The sequence below is a fragment of the Pantherophis guttatus genome, chromosome 8 (genome assembly GCF_059756535.1).
Source record: "Pantherophis guttatus breed Tessera chromosome 8, ASM5975653v1, whole genome shotgun sequence".
Lineage (NCBI taxonomy): Eukaryota > Metazoa > Chordata > Lepidosauria > Squamata > Colubridae > Pantherophis > Pantherophis guttatus.
In genome coordinates this window covers 82,961,165-82,981,909 of record NC_142070.1, presented here as the reverse complement: position 1 = coordinate 82,981,909, position 20,745 = coordinate 82,961,165, and the positions used below count along the sequence as shown (strand labels likewise).

At 39.3% G+C, this 20,745-nt stretch overlaps 1 protein-coding gene across 7 annotated transcripts in view; it reads left to right on the top strand.

Moving 5' to 3' along the window:
- SLIT2 (slit guidance ligand 2) overlaps positions 1–20,745 on the top strand; it is a 194,851-nt gene that overhangs the window by 148,583 nt on the left and 25,523 nt on the right. For all 7 annotated transcript variants that reach the window (XM_087874999.1, XM_087874997.1, XM_060688976.2 and 4 more), the window contains exons 16-27: positions 383–457; positions 1,842–1,985; positions 2,933–3,076; positions 5,132–5,298; positions 8,682–8,814; positions 9,537–9,605; positions 10,760–10,831; positions 11,257–11,328; positions 12,654–12,725; positions 15,345–15,508; positions 18,589–18,713; positions 19,013–19,110. In XM_087874999.1, the coding sequence (XP_087731125.1) occupies positions 383–457; positions 1,842–1,985; positions 2,933–3,076; positions 5,132–5,298; positions 8,682–8,814; positions 9,537–9,605; positions 10,760–10,831; positions 11,257–11,328; positions 12,654–12,725; positions 15,345–15,508; positions 18,589–18,713; positions 19,013–19,110 (1,335 nt within the window). The remainder of the gene's footprint in view (positions 1–382; positions 458–1,841; positions 1,986–2,932; positions 3,077–5,131; positions 5,299–8,681; positions 8,815–9,536; positions 9,606–10,759; positions 10,832–11,256; positions 11,329–12,653; positions 12,726–15,344; positions 15,509–18,588; positions 18,714–19,012; positions 19,111–20,745) is intronic.

The following is a 20,745-nucleotide window of genomic DNA, read 5'->3' as shown; positions in this document are numbered from 1 at the left end:
AAATTACGAATTGTTGTAATCCGGCCAATAAATTTTGCTTATTGCACAAATGTAAACCCAGATAAGTAAATCCATAAATAACTATAAACATAACTTGCTTAGTGTCTGATTTCTGCATCCCTCATAGTGAATGCGTATCTTATTGTTTGTAACTATTATACGCTATTCGTTTTTGAGATAAAATCCTGATGCTTACTCCTCCCAGCTGCTGTATCAAAATCTGCAGTCAGTCGATGTCTGCTTATTTTCACCAGGTGGTCAATCTTTTTTTTTTATTTTGGGGTCTCAAAATTTGACAGCATGTTATTAATTGGTGTTTTTGCATAGATTTACTAAAGACATGAACTCGAACATAGATATTTATTATGGTTTCCATTTACAGGAGACTCAATAACAATGAATTTACAGTGCTGGAAGCCACGGGGATCTTTAAGAAGCTTCCCCAGCTGCGTAAAATGTGAGTAAAATTTAACAGCCTGTCCTGGTGTAAGTGGTCTCAGTGCAATCGTTAACTTTTTAAAAATAAAATAAAAAAAGAAATAGTCTAGTAGGAAAGTAAGGCTGTTGAGACGAACCACCTGTGATATTTATCACAAAACATCCTCAAAGATCAACTCATCATAATCTGGATGCCTTCGGATAGGTTGCATCTGCAAATTCCAGATAGTATATTGTGGTCCCAATCAGAATTCCAGAAACGGGGGAGTCCTATCGGAGTTGATGGATAAGAGGCTACAAAAGTTTCATATAAGTTGTTTAGAAATCTCAGTGTCTCATTCTAAAAGGAACACAGTTGATCTTGGGGAAGGTATAAATGAGGAAGGGGTTGAACTTGGAGAACAGACTTACACAATCCTGCAATTGAGAGAAGGGTCAGAAACAAGCTCAAGGGAATTCCACTTTGATTTTGTTTAGCATAAGATGGGACAGAGAAAAATTTGAACAGGCTTTCAAAATTCTGTTATTATACCCCATGACCATAAAGTGGAATTGCTGAGAGTCATGTTTTCCTGACCTGGCCTACCTCAAAAGACTGACATCAGTCTTGAAAGCCATTAAAGTGGCGCTCTCGCCTCACAGTCAGGAGGCTGTGAGTTCGATCCTAGGTAGAGGCAGATATTTCTCTCTCTGGGCACAATGAGAATGTATCTGCTGAACAAAACTCCGCATTGGCGACAGGGAGGGCATCTGGCCATTAAACACTCATCTTGCTCCATTCAGTTGCCCAGACTCCACTCCGCAAGGGATTATGGAGTCGCTAAAAGATGATGATGAGCCTTGAAAGCCATTATTCAAAGTTTAATACATTCGGATGGGAAAGATTGATGATCAGCTTTTTAAAATCCTACAGCCCTATTTTTTTTTGAAACTTGCTACCGCCCTCTTTGCTTTTCTTTGGTTCTCTTGTAATAGAGATTAGGGTGGCTAACTACCTTTTTTAGCAGGCTGAAAAAAGCATTCTAGTTATGAATGTGGAAAACCAAATTATAAACTTGTGTATAAATGCAACATATATTAGTTGGCATTATTCTACCTTGATAAAAATTTAGTGTACATTCAAGCACGCAGAAAATGGGATTTATTGTAAGTCAAATACTTTTGAGATGTCAAAATTAATATTTTAAAAGTTCTTGAAATGATTCTTGTCATTAGATTATGATAGTATTTTAGAAATAATTTTTCCTTCCCCTTTTCTGGAATCCCTGTCTCTGGTTGATGTGAATGCCAAGCCTTACTTATTGCTCTCTTGAAATCAGTGTCAAAAAAACAAAAAAAGCTCAGTTCTAGAAATGATTGATCTAAAGGATATTTGTATTTTCTTCATTATGAACGTGCAACAGAAATCTAAGCAATAACAAGATCACTGATATTGAAGAAGGCGTATTTGAAGGAGCTGCCGGAGTCAATGAACTTTTGCTAACCAGTAACAGGCTCGAAAACGTACGACACAAAATGTTGAAAGGGCTGGAAAGTCTGAAGACTTTGTAAGTCTGCATTTTTTCCTTATTCTTTGCATTTAAATGTCTGTGGAGATTCTCTGTCATCCAGGTCAGGGTTGTCCCAAAGGTGCTTTTTCAAAAGGCAACTGGACTTCCTTTGTTTTTCTTTGAAGATGTTTTGCTTCTCATCCAAGAAGCTTCTTCAGTTCTGTCTGGACTTTATTTGTTTTTCCTTGAAGACGTCTCACTTCTCATCCAAGAAGCTTCTTCAGCTCTATCTGGATGGTGGAGAAATTCATAAATCCATCCATTCTCCATCATTCAGTTGATATGCATTTGTCTTGGCGATATGCACCAAGACAAATTCCTTGTGTGTCCAATCACACTTGGCCAATAAAGAATTCTATTCTATTCTATGTTGGCGATCCTATTTTTATCAACAGCCACACGAAAAAGTGCTGCTGAGTTTTGTCCAAACCAGTCCCTTAGATTTTTGAAGCCATGATTTTCTTCTTCTGCCTGGGCCTCGTTTGCCTTCAACCTTTCCCTGGAGGATTAAATGAAGGATGCCATATTTTTCTGGGGGTTGCATCACATGTCCGAAATATTCTAACTTTCGCTTTTAAAAGGTTTTGATTATTTCCCTGTATCATCTACTAAGGAAGTATAAAATATCCTGTTCCAGGAACAGAATGTTTATTTTCTGAGCCACACTGATTGGATCAGTCCAATAGATTTTGAGAAGTTTTTCTCTGGCCCTGAAGCCATTTGTGATGATCCGAAAGCATCCTTCCAGTTGAGCCTGGACCCCATCCCAAGCACCATGACCCCCTAACCCCCAGAACAGCCATATTGGTATGGCCCAAAGTAGACGTGGAATGGTTCAGGATGTTCTAAGATGCTGTTTTGCACATCCAGGCTATTTAGCAACATCTAAGGAATAATAATGAGTGGGTGAAATAAAGAGTTTGTTCCTATTTCTTCTTCTTCAGAATGCTCAGGAGCAACCGAATTAGCTGTGTGAGCAATGACAGCTTCACAGGTCTGAGTTCTGTCCGGCTGCTCTCCTTGTACGACAACCAGATAACCACCGTAGCTCCCGGTGCCTTCGACACCCTTCATTCTCTCTCCACGCTGTAAGTTGGCTTCGGTTAATAGAGATTCAGTCCATAAGTTACGGTTAATCAGAGATATTGATAACACGTTAGAAAACGTGACATACAGAACATTAATAGCTGATGGGAACGTAGAAAGGGTCACAATAGGTTTCACTTGACAAGTTGCTTTTGATGGCTGAGTTTTGGGGCTGGAGGCTGCGACAATTCTAGTGTAACAGTCGTAAACCAGCCTGCAGTCTATGAAGAAAGAGACAACTGAAGATCAGTCTTATTTGGTTTAAGAAGAGAAGCAGAATAACATAATCGAAGAGTTGGAAGGGACCTTGGAGGTCTTCTAGTCTAACCTCCTGTTCAAGCAGGAGACCTTATACCATTTCAGATAAATAGTTGTCCAATCTCTTCTTAAAAACCACCAGTGCTGGAGCACCCACAACTTCAGGAGGCAAGTTGTTCCACTGGTTAATTGTCCTCACTGTTAGGACGTTTCTCCTTAGTTCTAAGTTGCTTCTCTCCTTGATGAGTTTCCACCCATTGCTTCTTGTCCTGCCTTCAGGTGCTTTGGAGAAGAGCTTGACTCCCTCTTCTTTGGGGCAGCCCCTGAGGTATTGGAAGACTGCTATCATATCACCCTTAGTACTTCTTTTCATCAAACTAGACATACCCAATTCCTGCAACTGTTCTTCCTATGTTTTAGCCTCCAGGCCCCTATAATCCTCTTTACTGTTCTTTAAATATATTCAGTAAGTGAGCCTCTGCAGGTCTAAACCATCAAGTCAAACTTAAAGGTAAAGGTAAAGGTTCCCCTCGCACATGTGTGCTAGTCGTTCCCAGCTCTAGGGGGGCGGTGCTCATCTCCGTTTCAAAGCCGAAGAGCCAGCGCTGTCCGAAGACGTCTCCGTGGTCATGTGGCCGGCATGACTAAACACCGAAGGCGCACGGAACGCCAAAGTGGTTCCTATTTTTCTACTTGCATTTTTTATGTGCTTTTGATCTGCTAGGTTGGCAGAAGCTGGGACAAGTAATGGGAGCTCACCCTGTTATGCGGCACTAGGGATTCGAACCGCTGAACTGCCGATCTTTCGATTGACAAGCTCAGTGTCTTAGCCACTGTGTCCCTTACTCCCAGCTAAAAAAAAGAGGTTGCATTCTATATGGATATATTTGAAACGTCCTTTTCCAGAACCACCTGGTCTTGAAATTGTTTTATTTTTACTGGAAGAAAAGCCAAATTAATGGGAAAGGGGGAAGGAGAAGTAAATGTGCTATACTTAAAAAAATGCAAGTTTCTGGGGTAGGAATTCCTGAGACACGTAATTGCCAACACACTTAATCCTCTTTCCACTTGAAACGTGACAAGTTATACCTGATGACTAATTTGCGCCTATTTAAGATGGCATGTTTATAAATAATGAAATTGTCAAAGGTCTTTCCTGAAACGTGAACTTCCAGGAAGCCTTGAAACTTCTGCAGGCAAATTCATTTTGTAAGCGACATGTAATCAACTCAGCTGTCAGTTTAGATGGGAAAGCCATTCTCTGGAGCAGATAAAGGATGGAAATCTTGAGGAGACAAATTAATGAAAGAACAATCGTCAGGTTAAGCTTAATAATACAAGGCAATCAGTCTTCATCTCTATATTAAATTACTACATTATCAGGCGTAGATATTCTGTCAGCAAGTCAGATCTGTGACATCTTTAAATTGTTTCTCAATATTTTCTAAGCTCCAAGTCAAAGATGGCTCTCCTGGATAGAATTTTTGGAGAAGGGGGAATTGGGGTAGACACCGGTGTTTTGACTACAGATGGAAGGTAGGTTTTCCGTTGTTAATGAGAAGGCCTCAACGCAGGTTTTGAGGTTGTCATTTTGGGGTAAGTTTGAGTTTTATGGGATAAAATTGGATAAAGGACAAAGAAGCAAAGCAATAATTTTTATTTCTCTTACCGAAAATAAACAAAGAGTTATCAGCCACTTTTTTTAAAAAAAAAACAAAAACAAAATGAAAGAACTTTTAATTGCTGCGGATGTCTGAATTGTTTCTTTTCTTTGCATGTGGTGGCGTTGCCCTTTGCAGGAACCTCTTAGCCAATCCCTTCAATTGCAACTGCCACCTGGCCTGGCTGGGCGAGTGGCTGCAGAAGAAACGCATCGTGACGGGCAATCCTCGCTGCCAGAAGCCTTACTTCCTCAAGGAGATCCCCATACAGGATGTTGCCATTCAGGATTTCACCTGTGAAGATGGTAAGGCAGGCAGTCCCTGGGCTCAGCCAAGACTGGGCATCACATCACGCCGTTAGTACAGAGTCTCTTAAAATCCGTGAGCACCCGCTGCCTCCTCCAATGAGTTACTACTCCGCTCTAATAACTCCAATGAAAGTCTCAGTCATCCAGGTCATGTCCCAAAGGGGCTTTTCCAGACGGCCACCGGACTTCCTTGATTTTTTTTTTCCCCTTGAAAACATTTCACTTCTCATTCTTCAGAACTGAAGAAGCTTCTTGGATGAGAAGCAAAATGTTTTCAAGGAAAAAAAACCTAGTTACCTCTTAATAATTCAGTTGAAATCCCATGGCAGTTGATAGCAATATGAGGAACCTCTGGAGGGGAACAAACTTGGAACCCTGACTCAGTCCTGGGATGAAGTCACTCCAGGGGTGAAATGCTTTTTTTTTTTTTTTTTACCTTTTAAAAGCATTTTTTAATACCTATTCGCCCAAACCGGTAGTAAAAAAAATGCCTAAAAAGTAAAAAATGTAAAAAAAAAAAAAGTTCAAATGATCAGCTGAGCGATGTGGAACTGCTGCAAAGGACATAACTGTGAAAAACTTTTATAGCTTACTTTTTTCAATCCCGTTGTAACTTCGAATGGTCACTAAACGAACTGTTGTAAGTCGAGGACTACCTCCATTCATATGGCTGACTTTAACCTTGAGTTGAGCAGAGGCAGGTACAAGATCTATAGGCTGAACAATTGGCACTCTTCCACTTGTTCTAATTCGCTTCTTCCTGGAAAAAAAAAATAGGTCACGAATAACCAGAGATTGTTTTACAATCTGTTGGGCTCCAGCTGAAGTTCCACTCTCAGTTAATTGTATGTAAACCCATTAAATTCAGAGGGAGGGGGAGACATGAGAACGGACTTCAGGGATCTTTCTGAAATAAGAAAGGTGAATTTTCTTCATTTCGTGTGGAGCATAAAATGGATATATCATGTGTCAGGAGATACCAAGAGTTGAATCAATTCTAACTTGGTTCACATCCAGATTAATTAAGAAGACCATAAGTGGTGTACTCGGACCTTCTCAAAATGCAAAAGTTATGCTGTAACTTAGGATCGCTCTGCTGAATCTATCTGGGTGCAGCTGTTTTGAGATCTTCAGGTACAAAAGAAAAGCCACTAAGCATTACTGTAAATTTTATGACTGGCGGGGGATACTTGAATCGCGGTGGTTCTTGATTTCTTTTGTCACAGCCCTTAAGTTCCTACTAGTGGTTGTAAAGTTCTTCTACCCCTGGCGTTTAGCTTTGCTTTCATGACGTAGGTCAGAAGTAGGCAATTACGGTCCATTTATGAACTGTGGACTTCAACTTCATGTTGCTTTCATGACGTAGGCCAAACATAGGCAACTCTGGGACCTGTGGAGTTCAACTCCCAGAATTCCTGAACCAGCCATGATGGCTCAGGAATTCTGTGAGTTCAGGCCCACAGGTCATAAAGAGTCCACAGTTGCCTGTCCCAATATACACAATGTGTTAAATATGTTAAAATAGACTAGCACGAGTGAGGTCTCATTCTGGAATACCTGAAGAATCTCATCCAGGGGGACCATCATCCGTCCACATGGATCCATTAAGATCAAGAAAGGAATGAAGGATTTTCTTTTATAGGATCTCGTGCAAGGTCTCCTCCAATGGTTGAACTAGAGCTCATGTAGACAGATGGGTTGTTGGCCCCACATTGTTGAGGGATACTTGGTGAGCCTTTAAAAGTATCCATAATCATGATTTATTTGTGAGCCAAAATGTGAGCTGAACTTCATTGAAGTCCTATTAATAGATGAAGAAATTGTGGTCAAGCACGCAACACACAAAAATGGTACACAACCTCATTTTGTTTCTTATCATTTTCAACAATAAGTACTTTCCTCCAGAAATCTGGCTTTTTCTGGCCTTCAGATGACAAAGGATCAAGCATGAGAAAATGCAACTATCTTGTGTTGCTGTTTATATGTGGATTTGTCTATGACATTTGTGGTATAATTGCAGTGGTACAATGACACTTATAGCAAAAACATTCAAAACAACACGGTTTCCTTTTCTGTGAATAATTAGCTACCAATAGATTTATTTTTCTTCAGCTCTTACCCTTCTATTGCTGTATTGCATGATGTCCTGATCGGAAAATGAACACGAGCAATTTGTGATATAGAAATGGAACTGCAGGCTACTCAAAAGCCAGAAAAAAAGATAATTTTAGATCCAAAGGTCTTCTACTCTCTTTGGCCAGACTGTATTTTCTTTCTGGGTTTTTTTTTTTCTTCTTTTCTTTTCCTTCTGCTACGTTTCATTTTAGAGATTCAGCTATTGTAATAACACAGAATGATTATTATGCTTACGATGTTTATGCAATACTCCAGTTACTCTAGCAACAGAAATGCTGTAATCTCCCACTTCCTAAGAAACTATTAGATGGATAATGGAAATGTATTCTTGAAGGTATAATTGAAATATGTCCTTGAAGACACAATTGGAGGTATAATGGCTTCAAAATGTCTATTGAGTGGAACACTAATAGGCATCTCATTGTCTATATTAGGTGCCCTTAGCTGAATAAAGCTTATTTATTTTATTTTTGCAATTTTTTTTTATTTCATTTCCAAAGTTAAAATACAAAGTGAAGGAAAAACAGGAGAAACAAACTAACAACCATAAAACTCTAATGATACAAATAGAAAGTGTACAAATAAAAAGTAACAGATGGCAAATATATCATTCCCACTGGTATTAAACATAAGAAGTCCACCCTGGTTGAATGCTTTTGTCTTGTCTTGCCTTGCCTTGCCTTGCCTTGCCTTGCCTTGTCTTGTCTTGTCTTGTCAGAATAGAATAGAGTAGAGTAGAGTAGAGTAGAGTAGAGTAGAGTAGAGTAGAGTAGAGTAGAGTAGAGTAGAGTAGAGCAGAACAGATCAGAATGCAGAATAACAGAGTTGGAAGGGACCTTGGAGGTCTTCTAGTCCAACCCCCTGCCTAGGCAGGAAACCCTACACCACTTCAGACAAACGGTTATCCAACATCTTCTTAAAAACTTCCTGTGTTGCAGAATTCACAACTTCTGGAGGCAAGTTGCTCCACTGATTAATTGTTGTCCCTGTCAGGAAATTCCTCCTCAGTTCCAGGTTGTTTCTCTCCTTGATGAGTTTCCACCCATTGCTTCTTGTCCTGCCCTCTGATGCTTTGGAGAATAACCTGACCCCCTCTTCTCTGTGACAGTCCCTCAGATATTGGAAGACTGCTATCATGTCATCCCTAGTTGTGTTGCATTGCATTGCATTGCATTGCATTTTTATTATATTGGCTGCCCATCTTACCACCGGGTAACTCTTGTTTTATTTTATATTTTAACTAGGGAATGATGACAACAGTTGCTCTCCCTTGTCCCGTTGTCCTGCTGAATGCACCTGTCTGGATACTGTAGTCCGTTGCAGTAACAAGGGCCTGAAGGCTCTACCTAAAGGCATCCCAAAAGAAGTGACCGAACTGTAAGTAACACCTTTAAAAAAAAACCTCTTGTTTTGTGCATATCTGAACACTTACAAGCATTCTAGTATTCCCATGGTCACTTGATCCAGTTTGGAAGCTTGGGAATTGACTTGTATTTATGACAGTCGCAGTGTCCCAATTCATTCAACAACTGTCTCACTCAACAACAGAAATTTTGGACTCAATTGCAGTCGTAAGTCTAGGAAGACCTATACAAAATAGCTATGTTCTACCAAGCAAGATAATATATATAATATATATATATTAATGAATCAATTGCTATTGGCTTCATATTAGATTTCAAAGACTGTCTGTTTAGACTCCAGTGTAGAATACATTAAAGATAAAATAACCTTTATTGTCATTTTTTCCCCCTGTGGGCACCTTGGCACACATTAAAAATGAAATTCAGTTGTCTGCCCTCAAAAGTGTACACACATACAACGCACATACAGACATGCTATATACATACATATGGATATACCTACATCCTGATATATAAATACATATAAACATTAATCCATCTCAAACACATAGTGGAAAGAGGAAACTTGGGAGCTCATTCTGTATGGAACTAGAGTAGCATTGCTTGCAAAGTAGAGGTTAAACTTTGATCTCGCAAAATTGTGCTTCTCGCATCTGGCTTCACCCCTGAATATTAAGGTGGTGAAATAAACTCTTAATGATTTCAGCTAAATAATACATGCCTTCCTTTTTGTAGTTATTTAGATGGAAACCAGTTCACCCTTGTTCCCAAAGAATTATCAAACTACAAGCACTTAACTCTGATGTGAGTAACTTCCAGAGCATTTCTCTGCGCTGGTATCATTTCTGAAGTGTTGTTTTATGCTATATTTTGGAAGAGGCCTGCTTTGGGATCTAACTATCATGTCTGAGGGGTTTTTTTTTTAGGGGATGTAGAAGCAGAATCTCTTGTAACCCCGAAAAAGACCTGTTTGCTGTTGGTGAGCATAAATGAACCGAAGTAGGGTGAAATCCAGCAGATTCTGACAGGTTCTGGAGAACCAGTAGCGGAAATTTTGAGCAGTTCGGAGAACTGGCAAATCTGGCTGGCCCCAGAGTGGGGTGGGAATGGAGATTTTGCAATATCCTTCTCCCAGGAGTGAGGAGGGAATGGAGATTTTGCATTATCCTTCCTCTGGAGTGGGGTGGGAATGGAGATTTTGCAATATCCTTCCCCTGCCATGCCCACCAAGCCACGCCCACCAAGCCACACCACGCCCACCAAGCCATGCCCATAGAACCAGTAGTAAAAAAATTGGGATTTAACCTGAAGGTATTCAACTCAGCTATGAAAAAAAAGTTGGTTTAGTTTCTTTGCTTGGGATTTTTCAACAGTAGAGGGCCGTGTAGTGAAAAATCAAAGGATTATTAAAACTTATTTTAAAAAAAAAAGTCATTAGATTTAAAAATTAGGCGTGTTTGTTTCAACATGATAGCTGTGCTTGCATCGAAAAAGGCAAGGGCCAATCTGTCTTGATAAGAGATAAGTCACATTGCAGTATGTATGCATAAAGTATTGACTCATCTTTACATTTTTGCAAAAAATATTGAATGTATGCATCCTTTAAAAGAGGGCAATGACTCTTTCAATGCATATCTTCTTTAATACAAAGACACAGCCAGGAATTTATTTAAATATATAGAAACAATGTTGTATTCAAGTAAACATATTTCATACAATTTTAATATATAAGTTACAATTCTTTTTGTTCCATTGGTGTTCTTGTTCAGTTTGGATGATCTTGTTAATAACTGCAAATCCAAAACATAGTGAGTCTTCTGCTACAGATAATATGATAAACCAAATTTAAAATCATGTGCTAATAAATTGTATTTATCAGTAACAATGTTACGGTTCATTTTTAAATATCCGTGTTATAACACAGAAGATTTCTAAATCTGCTGTGTTGTTTTTTGTAGAGATTTAAGCAACAACAGAATCAGTACTCTCTCAAACCAGAGTTTCAGCAACATGACCCAGCTTCTTACTTTGTAAGTATTTATTCTTTCAATGAAGCAATAAGCTTTATTAATTTACTCCTTGGATTTGACTATGTTACCATTGCAACTGAGAGAGAAAAGAAGTTGAGGAAGGATGGTCCTTGGAGGAGTGGTCTACTTAGACCTCACTTAGAAGATTCAGAAGGATTTTGACAGATGTGAGCATCTGTATGGCCAGTCTAGAGAAAAGAAGGACTAGGGGTACATGATCACAGTCTTCCCGTATTTGTGGGGCTGCCACAAGACTTGACCACAAGGGGGGTCAACTTATTTTCCAAAGCTTCAGAAGGCAAGATAAGGGGGGGTTGGACTAGAAGACCTCCAAGGGTCCCTCCCAGCCCTAAGATTCTATGTAATTCTATGTAACTCCTTATTGCATTATGTTGTTTAGAAATCAACATTTTGTATACTTTCAGAATTCTCAGTTACAATCGGCTCAGATGTATTCCAACACGGACTTTCGATGGCTTGAAATCACTTAGGCTGCTGTAAGTAATATTCCTGCCCTTGCTTTTCTGTGTAATTTATTTATTTTTCATATTTCTGTGAAAAGAAGGACTCTGGTGAGTGTGCAGTTTGGTTTAAGCTCAACCCTGCTGTGACTCTGGGATGTAATTTCCCATTTGGTTTTATCCCATAGACTCTTGTAACATAAATGGGAAAATCTGGGGAAACGTGTATTTGTTTTCTATTGCCATTGTAGCTGCTTACAATAGATAGTAGCCTAGCTCATCCGTGCAGATCTCCAAAAACTAAGCATAATTGGCCCTTGTGAGTATTTAGACTGAGAGTCAAAAATATGCAGAGAAATGCAGGGGTAGATACTTCTAAGTTGCTTTCAACATGGATGAGTTCATGAAGTCAACAGGTTTACTTTCACTTTGAACAAAAACTCTTTGGACTCATTTCCTATTTTTGTACTTTTATGTGTGCTTACAAGAAGCCACGTCTGCGGCATGAATGCTCCACCATCTGCATCCAGAGGGGGCTTGTAGTGCCTTGGGGTGGTGAGCTGGAGAGGGAATGCTTGAAAAAAAATTAAGCGCTGCTACAACACAACTTCTTAAACTTGAATTATTTTAAATTGCACTGCTTAAATACAGTTCATAATTAGAGTAGAGTAGAGTAGAATAGAATAGAATAGAATAGAGAATAGAGAATAGAGAATAGAATAGAATAGAATAGAATAGAATAGAATAGAATAGAATAGAATAGAATAGAATAGAATAGAATAGAATAGAATAGAATAGAATAGAATAGAATAGAATAGAATAGAATAACAGAGTTGGAAGAGACCTTGGAGGTCTTCTAGTCCAACCCCCTGCTTAGGCAGGAAACCCTACACCACTTCAGACAAATGGTTGTCCAACATCTTTTTAAAAACTTCCATTGTTGGAGAATTCACAACTTCTGGAGGCAACTTCTGTTCCACTGATGAATTGTTCTAACTATGAGGAACAATGTCTAAACTGAAAATAAAATTACAACCTGAGAGCTGCATTTCTGAAGAAGCTGTGTGCTCTAAGTTCAGTAAACTTCAAGAACTTTATTACGGACATCGCCTGGATTTTTTGCAGCTTCAGAAGGGTAGTTCCAAAATGCAAAAAATTAAACCATATCTACTTAAAGAATACATACAATTCAGCGCAAATAAATTGGGTCCTGGAGTCTCTACAAATAATGCACAAAGGGAGAAAGTAAGACACGGAACAGTGAGGGGGACTTGAGTTCTTCAGACGAGGGTCTCTCTTGAATTCCTGGGAGAAGAGAAGGAGCACTTTCTAACCTGCTTCCATTTTTCTTTCTTGTTTAGGTCTTTACATGGGAACGACATCTCCGTTCTTCCTGAAGGTGCTTTTAATGATCTTTCAGCATTATCTCATCTGTGAGTATTTGGACCCTCTTTACAATAAGGTTCTGGATTAGAGTATCCTATATTAGCATTGGGACCATTGACTGAGATTCCCACCATAATCTCAAATACTGTTCAGGCAAAATGCAGGTTGCTGTGTCTTTAACACCATGCATAAAAGATGCTTTTAGCGGTGTAATTGGGTAGGAGATGGATTTCTCTGCCCTGAGAATTATTTGGTGATATAATCGGCTGCAGCTGAACACTCAAGTAATACAACGAGCGAAGTATTCACACTCGGTTAACTGGAAGGGATTTAGTCTGCAGATAATAAACTTCTAATGGGTAATGGACCATGGATAGCTATCTGGTTGCCTTTTGTCCTTGGTAAAAGCAGGCAGATAAGGATTTATCTGTCCAATTATAATTTTTAACAGGGCAACTCTGTTTGGAACATGACCTGAGGTAACCTCAGCTACCTATGTAGCGAGAGACGTATTAGCATGACCCAGTCATGCTAATACGAAGCACGTCTGAACCCTTCAATACATTAACAAACACCCATGAAATGGAAACAGGCACATGCAGGAAAGCAGAAACATTGGTTGATGGTCTCTGCTTCTACCCTCAGTGCCCATCGATTCATTTGTAAGATCTCCATCCAGCTGCTTCTCTGAGAGGTCCAGGCAATCTATGTAGCCTCTATCATGGGCAATTTCACGAGGCCGGCCTAGCTAAGACAGACTGATTGACGGGTCCAAAATCTGTGGAAGCTTCTGTAGGTTGAGGGTGGACTAGGCTCCAATACCTTCGCCACTGGACCACCATGGCGTTTGAAGGAATTCAACTTTCTGCCCATGTATTACAGTTTGACTCATAGATTAGATTATCAAATAATAGTTACAAGGTTTATGTAAGAAGCAACAGATGGAAACTTACCAAAGAGAGATTTAGACTACAACTAAGGGAAATATTCTGATGGTTGTTTTTAATAACTTATAATTAATCAGTGGATTGTAGGTGCTTCATCACTGGAGGTTTTCAAGAAGAGACTGGACAGTCACCTGCCTGAAATGGAATAGGGTCTCCTGCTTGAGCAGAGGGCTGGACTAGAAGACCTCTAAGGTCCCAGCCAACTCTGTCATTCTGTACATAGCAATCCTTCATTTTCCCCCCCAACAGTACTAGCTGTGTAAGGTAGATGAGGCAGAGAGAGGCTGACATATATCAAGTGAGCTTCTGTGGCTGAAAGCAAAATTCAGGAGAAGAAGCTGGGTCTCCATGATCCAAACCTTTGCTTCTCCACTATCCTAACTAAACAATTTAAAAAGGTGTTGGATTATAAGCATTCCTTGAGAATCTAGTCTATCTGGTCAGTCTCTTTAGTTGTGGCTTTCTTTGTGTCTCCTTTGCAGCTAGGCCTCAACTTACAACCTCAATTATCTAATTGTTATCTAATTCTGGGTTTTATTTAATTGACCAAACTAAGTAATAATTTTAATTAGCAATTTTATGATGTTTGTGTGTCTATATTTTTCTTGACTGTACACCGCCTTGAGTCCTATGGGAGAAAGGCGGTATAGAAATACAATAAATAAATAAATAAATAAATTGAGCCCAAAATTTCTGCGATGCAAGACAGCGATAATTGAGTTTTAGAATAGAATAGAATTCTTTATTGGCCAAGTGTGATTGGACACATAAGGAATTTGTCTTGGTGTGTATGCTCTCAGTGTACGTAAAAGAAAAGATACATTCGTCAAGAATCATAAGGTACAAAACTTACTGATAGCCATAGAGAACAAATAAGCAATCAGGAAACAATATCAATATAAATCGTAAGGATACCAGCAACAAGGTTACAGTCATACAGTCATAAGTGGGAGGAGATGAGTGGTGGGAACGATGAGAAGATGAATAGTAGTGAAGACTTAGTGAATAGTTTGACAGTGTTGAGGGAATTATTTGTTTAGCAGAGTGATGGTGTTTGGGAAAAAACTGTTGTTGTGTCTAGTTGTTCTGGTGTGCAGTGCTCTATAGCCTTGTTTTGAGGGTAGGAGTTGAAGCAGTTTATGTCCAGGATGCGAGGGGTCTGTAGATATTTTCCCAGCCCTCTTTTTGACTCGTGCAGTAGACAGGTCCTCCATGGAAAGCAGGTTGGTAGCCATTGCTTTTTTCTGCAGTTCTAACTATCCTCTGCAGTCTCTTGTCTGCCTTGTTGGGTTGCAGAGCCAAACCAGACAGTTATGGAGGTGCAGATGACAGACTCCATAATTCCTCTGTAGAACTGGATCAGCAGTTTAACCCCACAGTTTCTTGCCACAGTTGTTAAGTGAATCACAGCAGTTGTTCAATTGGTAACACAGTTGTTATGTGAATCCTGCTTCCCCATCGGCTTTGCTGGCCAGAAGTTCGCAGACTCCCTGCGACCGTCATAAATATGAGTCCATTGCCAAGCGTCTGAATCTTGATCACGTGACCATGGGGATGCCACAATGGTTGGACGTGTGAAAAATAGACATGGGTCAGGTCACTTTTTTCAGTAACTTTGAATGGTCAGTAAATGAACTGTCGTAAGTCAAGGACTACCTGTAGTTTCATTTTACCCACTTGGAATTAAAGGCACATTTGGCTTCTGTTTCCCCCTCGCAGAGCGATTGGCGCGAACCCCCTCCACTGTGACTGTCACATGCAGTGGCTCTCGGACTGGGTGAAGTCGGAATACAAGGAGCCGGGCATCGCCCGCTGTGTCGGTCCCGGAGAAATGGCCGACAAACTCCTCCTCACCACTCCCTCCAAAAAATTCACCTGTCAAGGTACGAAGTAAACAATTCCCTAACCTGTGTGCAAGTGCTTCTTTGGCTAGTATTAAATTTAAGCCACAACCGCTGCTGCTGGGAGGAAGGACTGCTCATCCTGAGAAGGAGGAGGAAGATGTCAGGAGAAGGATGTTGCCATTCAGGGACTCCTTTCTCCATAAATGACACAGCTGTGAAGACACCTCAGGAAATGATGAAATGTTGGAACTAGAAGCTGAAGGAAATGGAGGCCCAGGTGATGCTTTTCTTCCCTCCTTCTTGTTCAAAGCTGCGAACCCAGAAGCAAAGGAATCGTCCTCTTAACGACCCCATCATCCTTTGCAGGGTGGAGTCTGGGCAACTGAATGGAGATGAGTGTTTACTGGCCGAATGCCCTTCCTGTCGCCAATATGGAGTTGTTGTTTTTTTTTAAGTTTTATTAAATTACATTGTAGTACAATACAAAAGATATCGGTTAGACAGTGATAAAATATATAAAGGTTAGATACATTCTTTTATTATAGTGTCTCCTAATTTACCCATTTATTTTAATATTTACACTATCTCTTATCCCTTCTTTATTCGATCTTCCATCCATTTATACCAAAATCCCCAGACCGTATAGTATTCCGAATCCTCTTCCTCATTTATTTCGTATGTTAGTTTGCTCATCTTGGCACATTCTAGGATTTTCTGAATTATATGTTCTTCCGGTGGTGTTCCCTTTTCTTTCCAGTGTTGTGCGTATATTAATCTAGCTGCTGTAATGATATGGATAATTAGGTATCTCTTTTTTTTCTCGTACGCCCTCTTTAGCACTCTCAGGAGAAAGGTTTTGGGCGCCAAATCTATATTTTCCTCAATTACTTCTTGAATCCAATTTCGGATCTTTTTCCAATACTTCATCACCTCGGGGCATGTCCACCACATACGAAAGAAGGTACCCTGGTGGTGATCACATTTCCAGCAATTTGGGCTTATGTTTGGGTAGATTTTGGCTAGTCTTGTGGGAGCTAAGTGCCATCTATATAGCATTTTATATTGATTTTCTTTAAACGCTACCACTCTTGTCAATTTATCGTTTCTATTCCAAATTGTTTCCCATTCATTTAGATTTATTCAGAGTTTTATTCAGAGATATAATCTCATTATGCCCAGAGAGAGAAATATCTGTCTCTACCTAGGATCGAACTCACATCCTCCTGATTGCTACCGCACCACTCCCAGAAGCAAAGGAAGATTGGAAGTAAAAAAAAAAAAAAACAGATTTTACTGATTCTACCAACAGGATTGGTTTCAATTCTTTGACCACGTGCACATTTCCACGGTGTCTGATTGTGGCCCTATTTCATGAAAACCACGACGAATGTACAGGAAGGCTGGAAACTGCTGAAAAATAGAATAGTGGGATTAATTCCCCTCCTAGGAATGCTGTGAAGATCAAATGGGAGTTGAGTCACACCATTGTTAACAACTAGAAGGAATATAAATGAAATTATTGAGTGGGTGAAGACCTGCCAAGCGTTGTTTGTTCCGTTAAATACCTTCAAGTTCATTGCTTATAATTATTCCAGCTCCTTCTCTACCTTCAGAAATTGAATTTAGGGAAAGTTGAATTATTTCTCTTCTAATCTTGTTTGTAGCTTCAGAGAACCCATTATTTCTTTTTGCTTTTGAAGCGTGAACTCAACTGTTGCCTTTAGCTTCCATTCTGGCCCCGACATGAGCCTTTTCTGCATTTCTTCCCCATGAAAACTCAATGTCCCTCTTTATTTTCTCCTACACCACTCTTCAAAACCAATATTTTTCTTACCTTTGCATCTTGTTATCTGTAAAGTTTTGAATGCCTTGCAGATTGACATCTCTCCTTCCTTCCTCCAAAAGACTTCAAATATACATTCGTTGTTTTACATAGCTCATTTAAATAGATTTACAGATTCCATGATAAATTCAGTAAACTTGAAGGGGACCCAGCCTTCTTTTCTGTTTTTATGTGTTAATCCTGGGCAAATTCTGCAATATTTACCTTTTATCAATATTTCCCTTCCTTCCCTTCCCTTCCCTTCCCTTCTCTTCCCTCCCCTCCCCTCTCCCCTCCACTCCTCTCCCCTCTCCTTTCCTTTGCCCCTTCCCTCTTTTCCCTTCCTTTCCTTAACTCTCCCCTTCCCAATCCAGTCCATTCCATTTATCCCTCACTACTGATTAATGCCTAAAATCAATCATAGTTCCCCTTCATTCTTCAGGGTTTTTGTTTGTTTATTTGTTTCAGATTTTCTTTAAAAATTGCCATTATCCAGAAGTTTATGAGTGCAGGCGATACAGAATATTTGGGGGGCAGGACATGAGGGACAGGAATACAAACTGAGTTGTGAATTTCCTTCTGCAGCAGGAGTTCATTACGCAGGAGATTCAGGCAGTTCAAAGGAGTGTAAAGTGTTATTGCAAGCGTAAGCTCTCTTCAAGAATCTGGCCAACTAACAGCCAAGGGAAATGAGCGGGAGATAAGTGGGGCATTCAAGGGGGGCTGGACTTCGATCTCCTGTGGGTGCAGGGACTCGTGACTTATGATGCATTTGACGCCCCCTCCCTTCAGGCTCTTCATACCTGTGATCTACAAGGAAAAGTATTTAAATATGAGAGATAAATAGGGAACAAAGAAACCCGTTAAAGTAAAATTGAGAAATTTCAAAATGTAGACGTGAAAAGGAAATTGATCTGGGAAAAGGTTATTTTTTAACAGCCCTAAGCAACTCACCCAATTAAGTAACATCATCCAGTGGACTTCAGTCCTATTGACTTTCTATGCCAAAGGCCTTCAAACTTGACAGCTTTAAGACTTGTGGACTTCAAGTCTTAAAGCTGCCAAGTTTGACAACCTCTGTTCTATACCATCAACAGAATTTTTTTTTCCTCGAAAAACTGCTCAACTCCCCTTGATACAAGCTTGATTCCCATCGTAGAGGTTCCTTAAGCATAGCCGTATCTCACGTGGCAGCTTTGAGTTAACTAGGGTAGCACCAGAAGCTTGGAAGAAATGATGATCAGCGATGAAAGGGCTCGTTTTTGTAACACAAAGAATTATTTGTGCTTATTTGAAGGTCCGGTGGATGTCACCATTCTTGCCAAATGTAGCCCCTGCTTATCCAACCCTTGCAAAAACGATGGAACTTGTAACAACGATCCGGTTGATTTCTACAGTTGTTCCTGTCCTTACGGCTTCAAGGTATAGAAGACATTAAATAAAAAAAAATAAAAACCTGCGTTCTTTAATTAATGCGCTAGTTGCATCTTTTATACGAGTGAGTCCCTCCGTTCCTAACGACTGCTTCTCTTCCCTTTGGGGGTGCAGTTTTATTTCATGTTCCCAGCCAAAAAGAGGCAAGGACTTTTTCTGTCCTTCAGATGCTGTGGTTCCATTACAGATAGAAAGATATGCTGGCAGGACTGATGGGTTTCGGATGTGGAATCGATAACCTTATTTTTCTATGCCACGTTTGTTCATTTTTGTTCACTTACTCGTAGGGTCGAGACTGTGAAGTACCCATCCATGCCTGTATCAGCAGCCCATGTAAAGAAGGGGGAACTTGTCACTTAAAAGAAGATGAAAAGAATGGATTTTGGTGAGTTTAAAAAAAAATAAGATACCACATGTGGTGCTCTTGCCATAAGGCAAACAATTCTGGCAAATAATTAAAACACAAATAGAAGAAATCATAAATCAACAAATAGAAATGAGGCCAGAAACTTTCCTACTGGGAATAATTACTGGGTCGTATGAAAAAGAAATAAGATAGTTAATCATTCATATAATTAAAGCAGCACGAATAGTTTTTGCCCAAAACTGGAAAAACGACATACCATCAGAAGACAAGGTGATTAGAAAAATTATGGAGTGTGCGGATAAGCTTACGAAGGAGATACAAGAAAAGGATGAAACAGAATATTATTTAGTCTGGGAGAAATGGTATAAATAGTTGGAAGAAAAGGGGGGGAAAAAAGGGGGGGGGACAAAGGAAGAAAAAATAATGGTTAAATTAGGTGGAGAAATATAGGAAGAAATGGGAAGAAATAAAAACTGTGGAAAGGAAATTAAGTACATGTTCATGTCAAATGTAAATAAAATAACTAGAATAATAGAATATATTATAATGGTATATATATGATATATTAAAAATATATGTATAAAAGATATATGAAGATAAGAAAGAGAAAATGTATAAATATGGATTATTGATGCAAAGATGTTGAAAAGAAGATGTAAATATCTGTTTTTTTTTAAACTGTTTAATAAAAATAATTTTTTAAAAAAAACATACAAAAAGGAAGCCATCTACCCCCAGCACAGAATCTGTGACTGTTTCTTCCTCTTCCAATCTCCCAGTAATGAAGTAGTTGATGCGTATTGATTTCCAAGTCTTTCATACAAATGTCAATGAGCTTAAGGCACTTTGAAAACTTTTCTTGCTGTCAATATGCCGTTTTTAGTCAAGGCGCAATGGGGGAAAGATAAAATGATTTGGGCCTCTTGTCATCCTAACTAACAGCCAGCTAAATTCCTCCTGGAAGTCTCACCATTCAGAGGTTTTGCTTTGCCTTCTAGCAGCTGCTTGTAAATGATCAGAGTTAAATCCAAGCGAAACACAAAATTAACAATGCATTTCCAGTCCAGCACCCTGCTGGGTAAACACGCTGTGAGCATTTTTAATCTAGAGTTTTTTAATCACAGAATACAGGCCTTCCAGATGTAGCTCTTCAATTACGGAGTTAAGAACGGAAATAAATGGATCCCATAATCCCATAATAAAAATTCTGCTGGCTTGTTAGAAACAATTTTGATTCCCCCTTATTTAATAAGCAATTAGCTTTCTTTTTTTACACACAAATGACAAGCAGTGGCTGGATTGATTTCGCTCTGAAATTAATTTGAAACAGTTTAATATGATAAATTGCTGTTTTAATCACAACTTTATAAGGGAAAAAATGAATAAGTAGCTCTCCAGAATACTTGTGGTGGAGAGGCTTCCACAAGACAAATTAAGACATATATTCTGAACAACAGTTATAATGATTGCCATAAATGCATAATCACTGATTTCCAATTGAGGCACGCATGAATAAGTAATTATATCTGTGCAGTAATTAATACAGTAAATTATGTCCCAGAGAAACTAAATTTGTTAAGTAATCGCTTCCTTCTGACTCCCTTGTCTTTTTTCTTCTCACGTGCTTCTGCATGCATTTATTCCATAACAGGA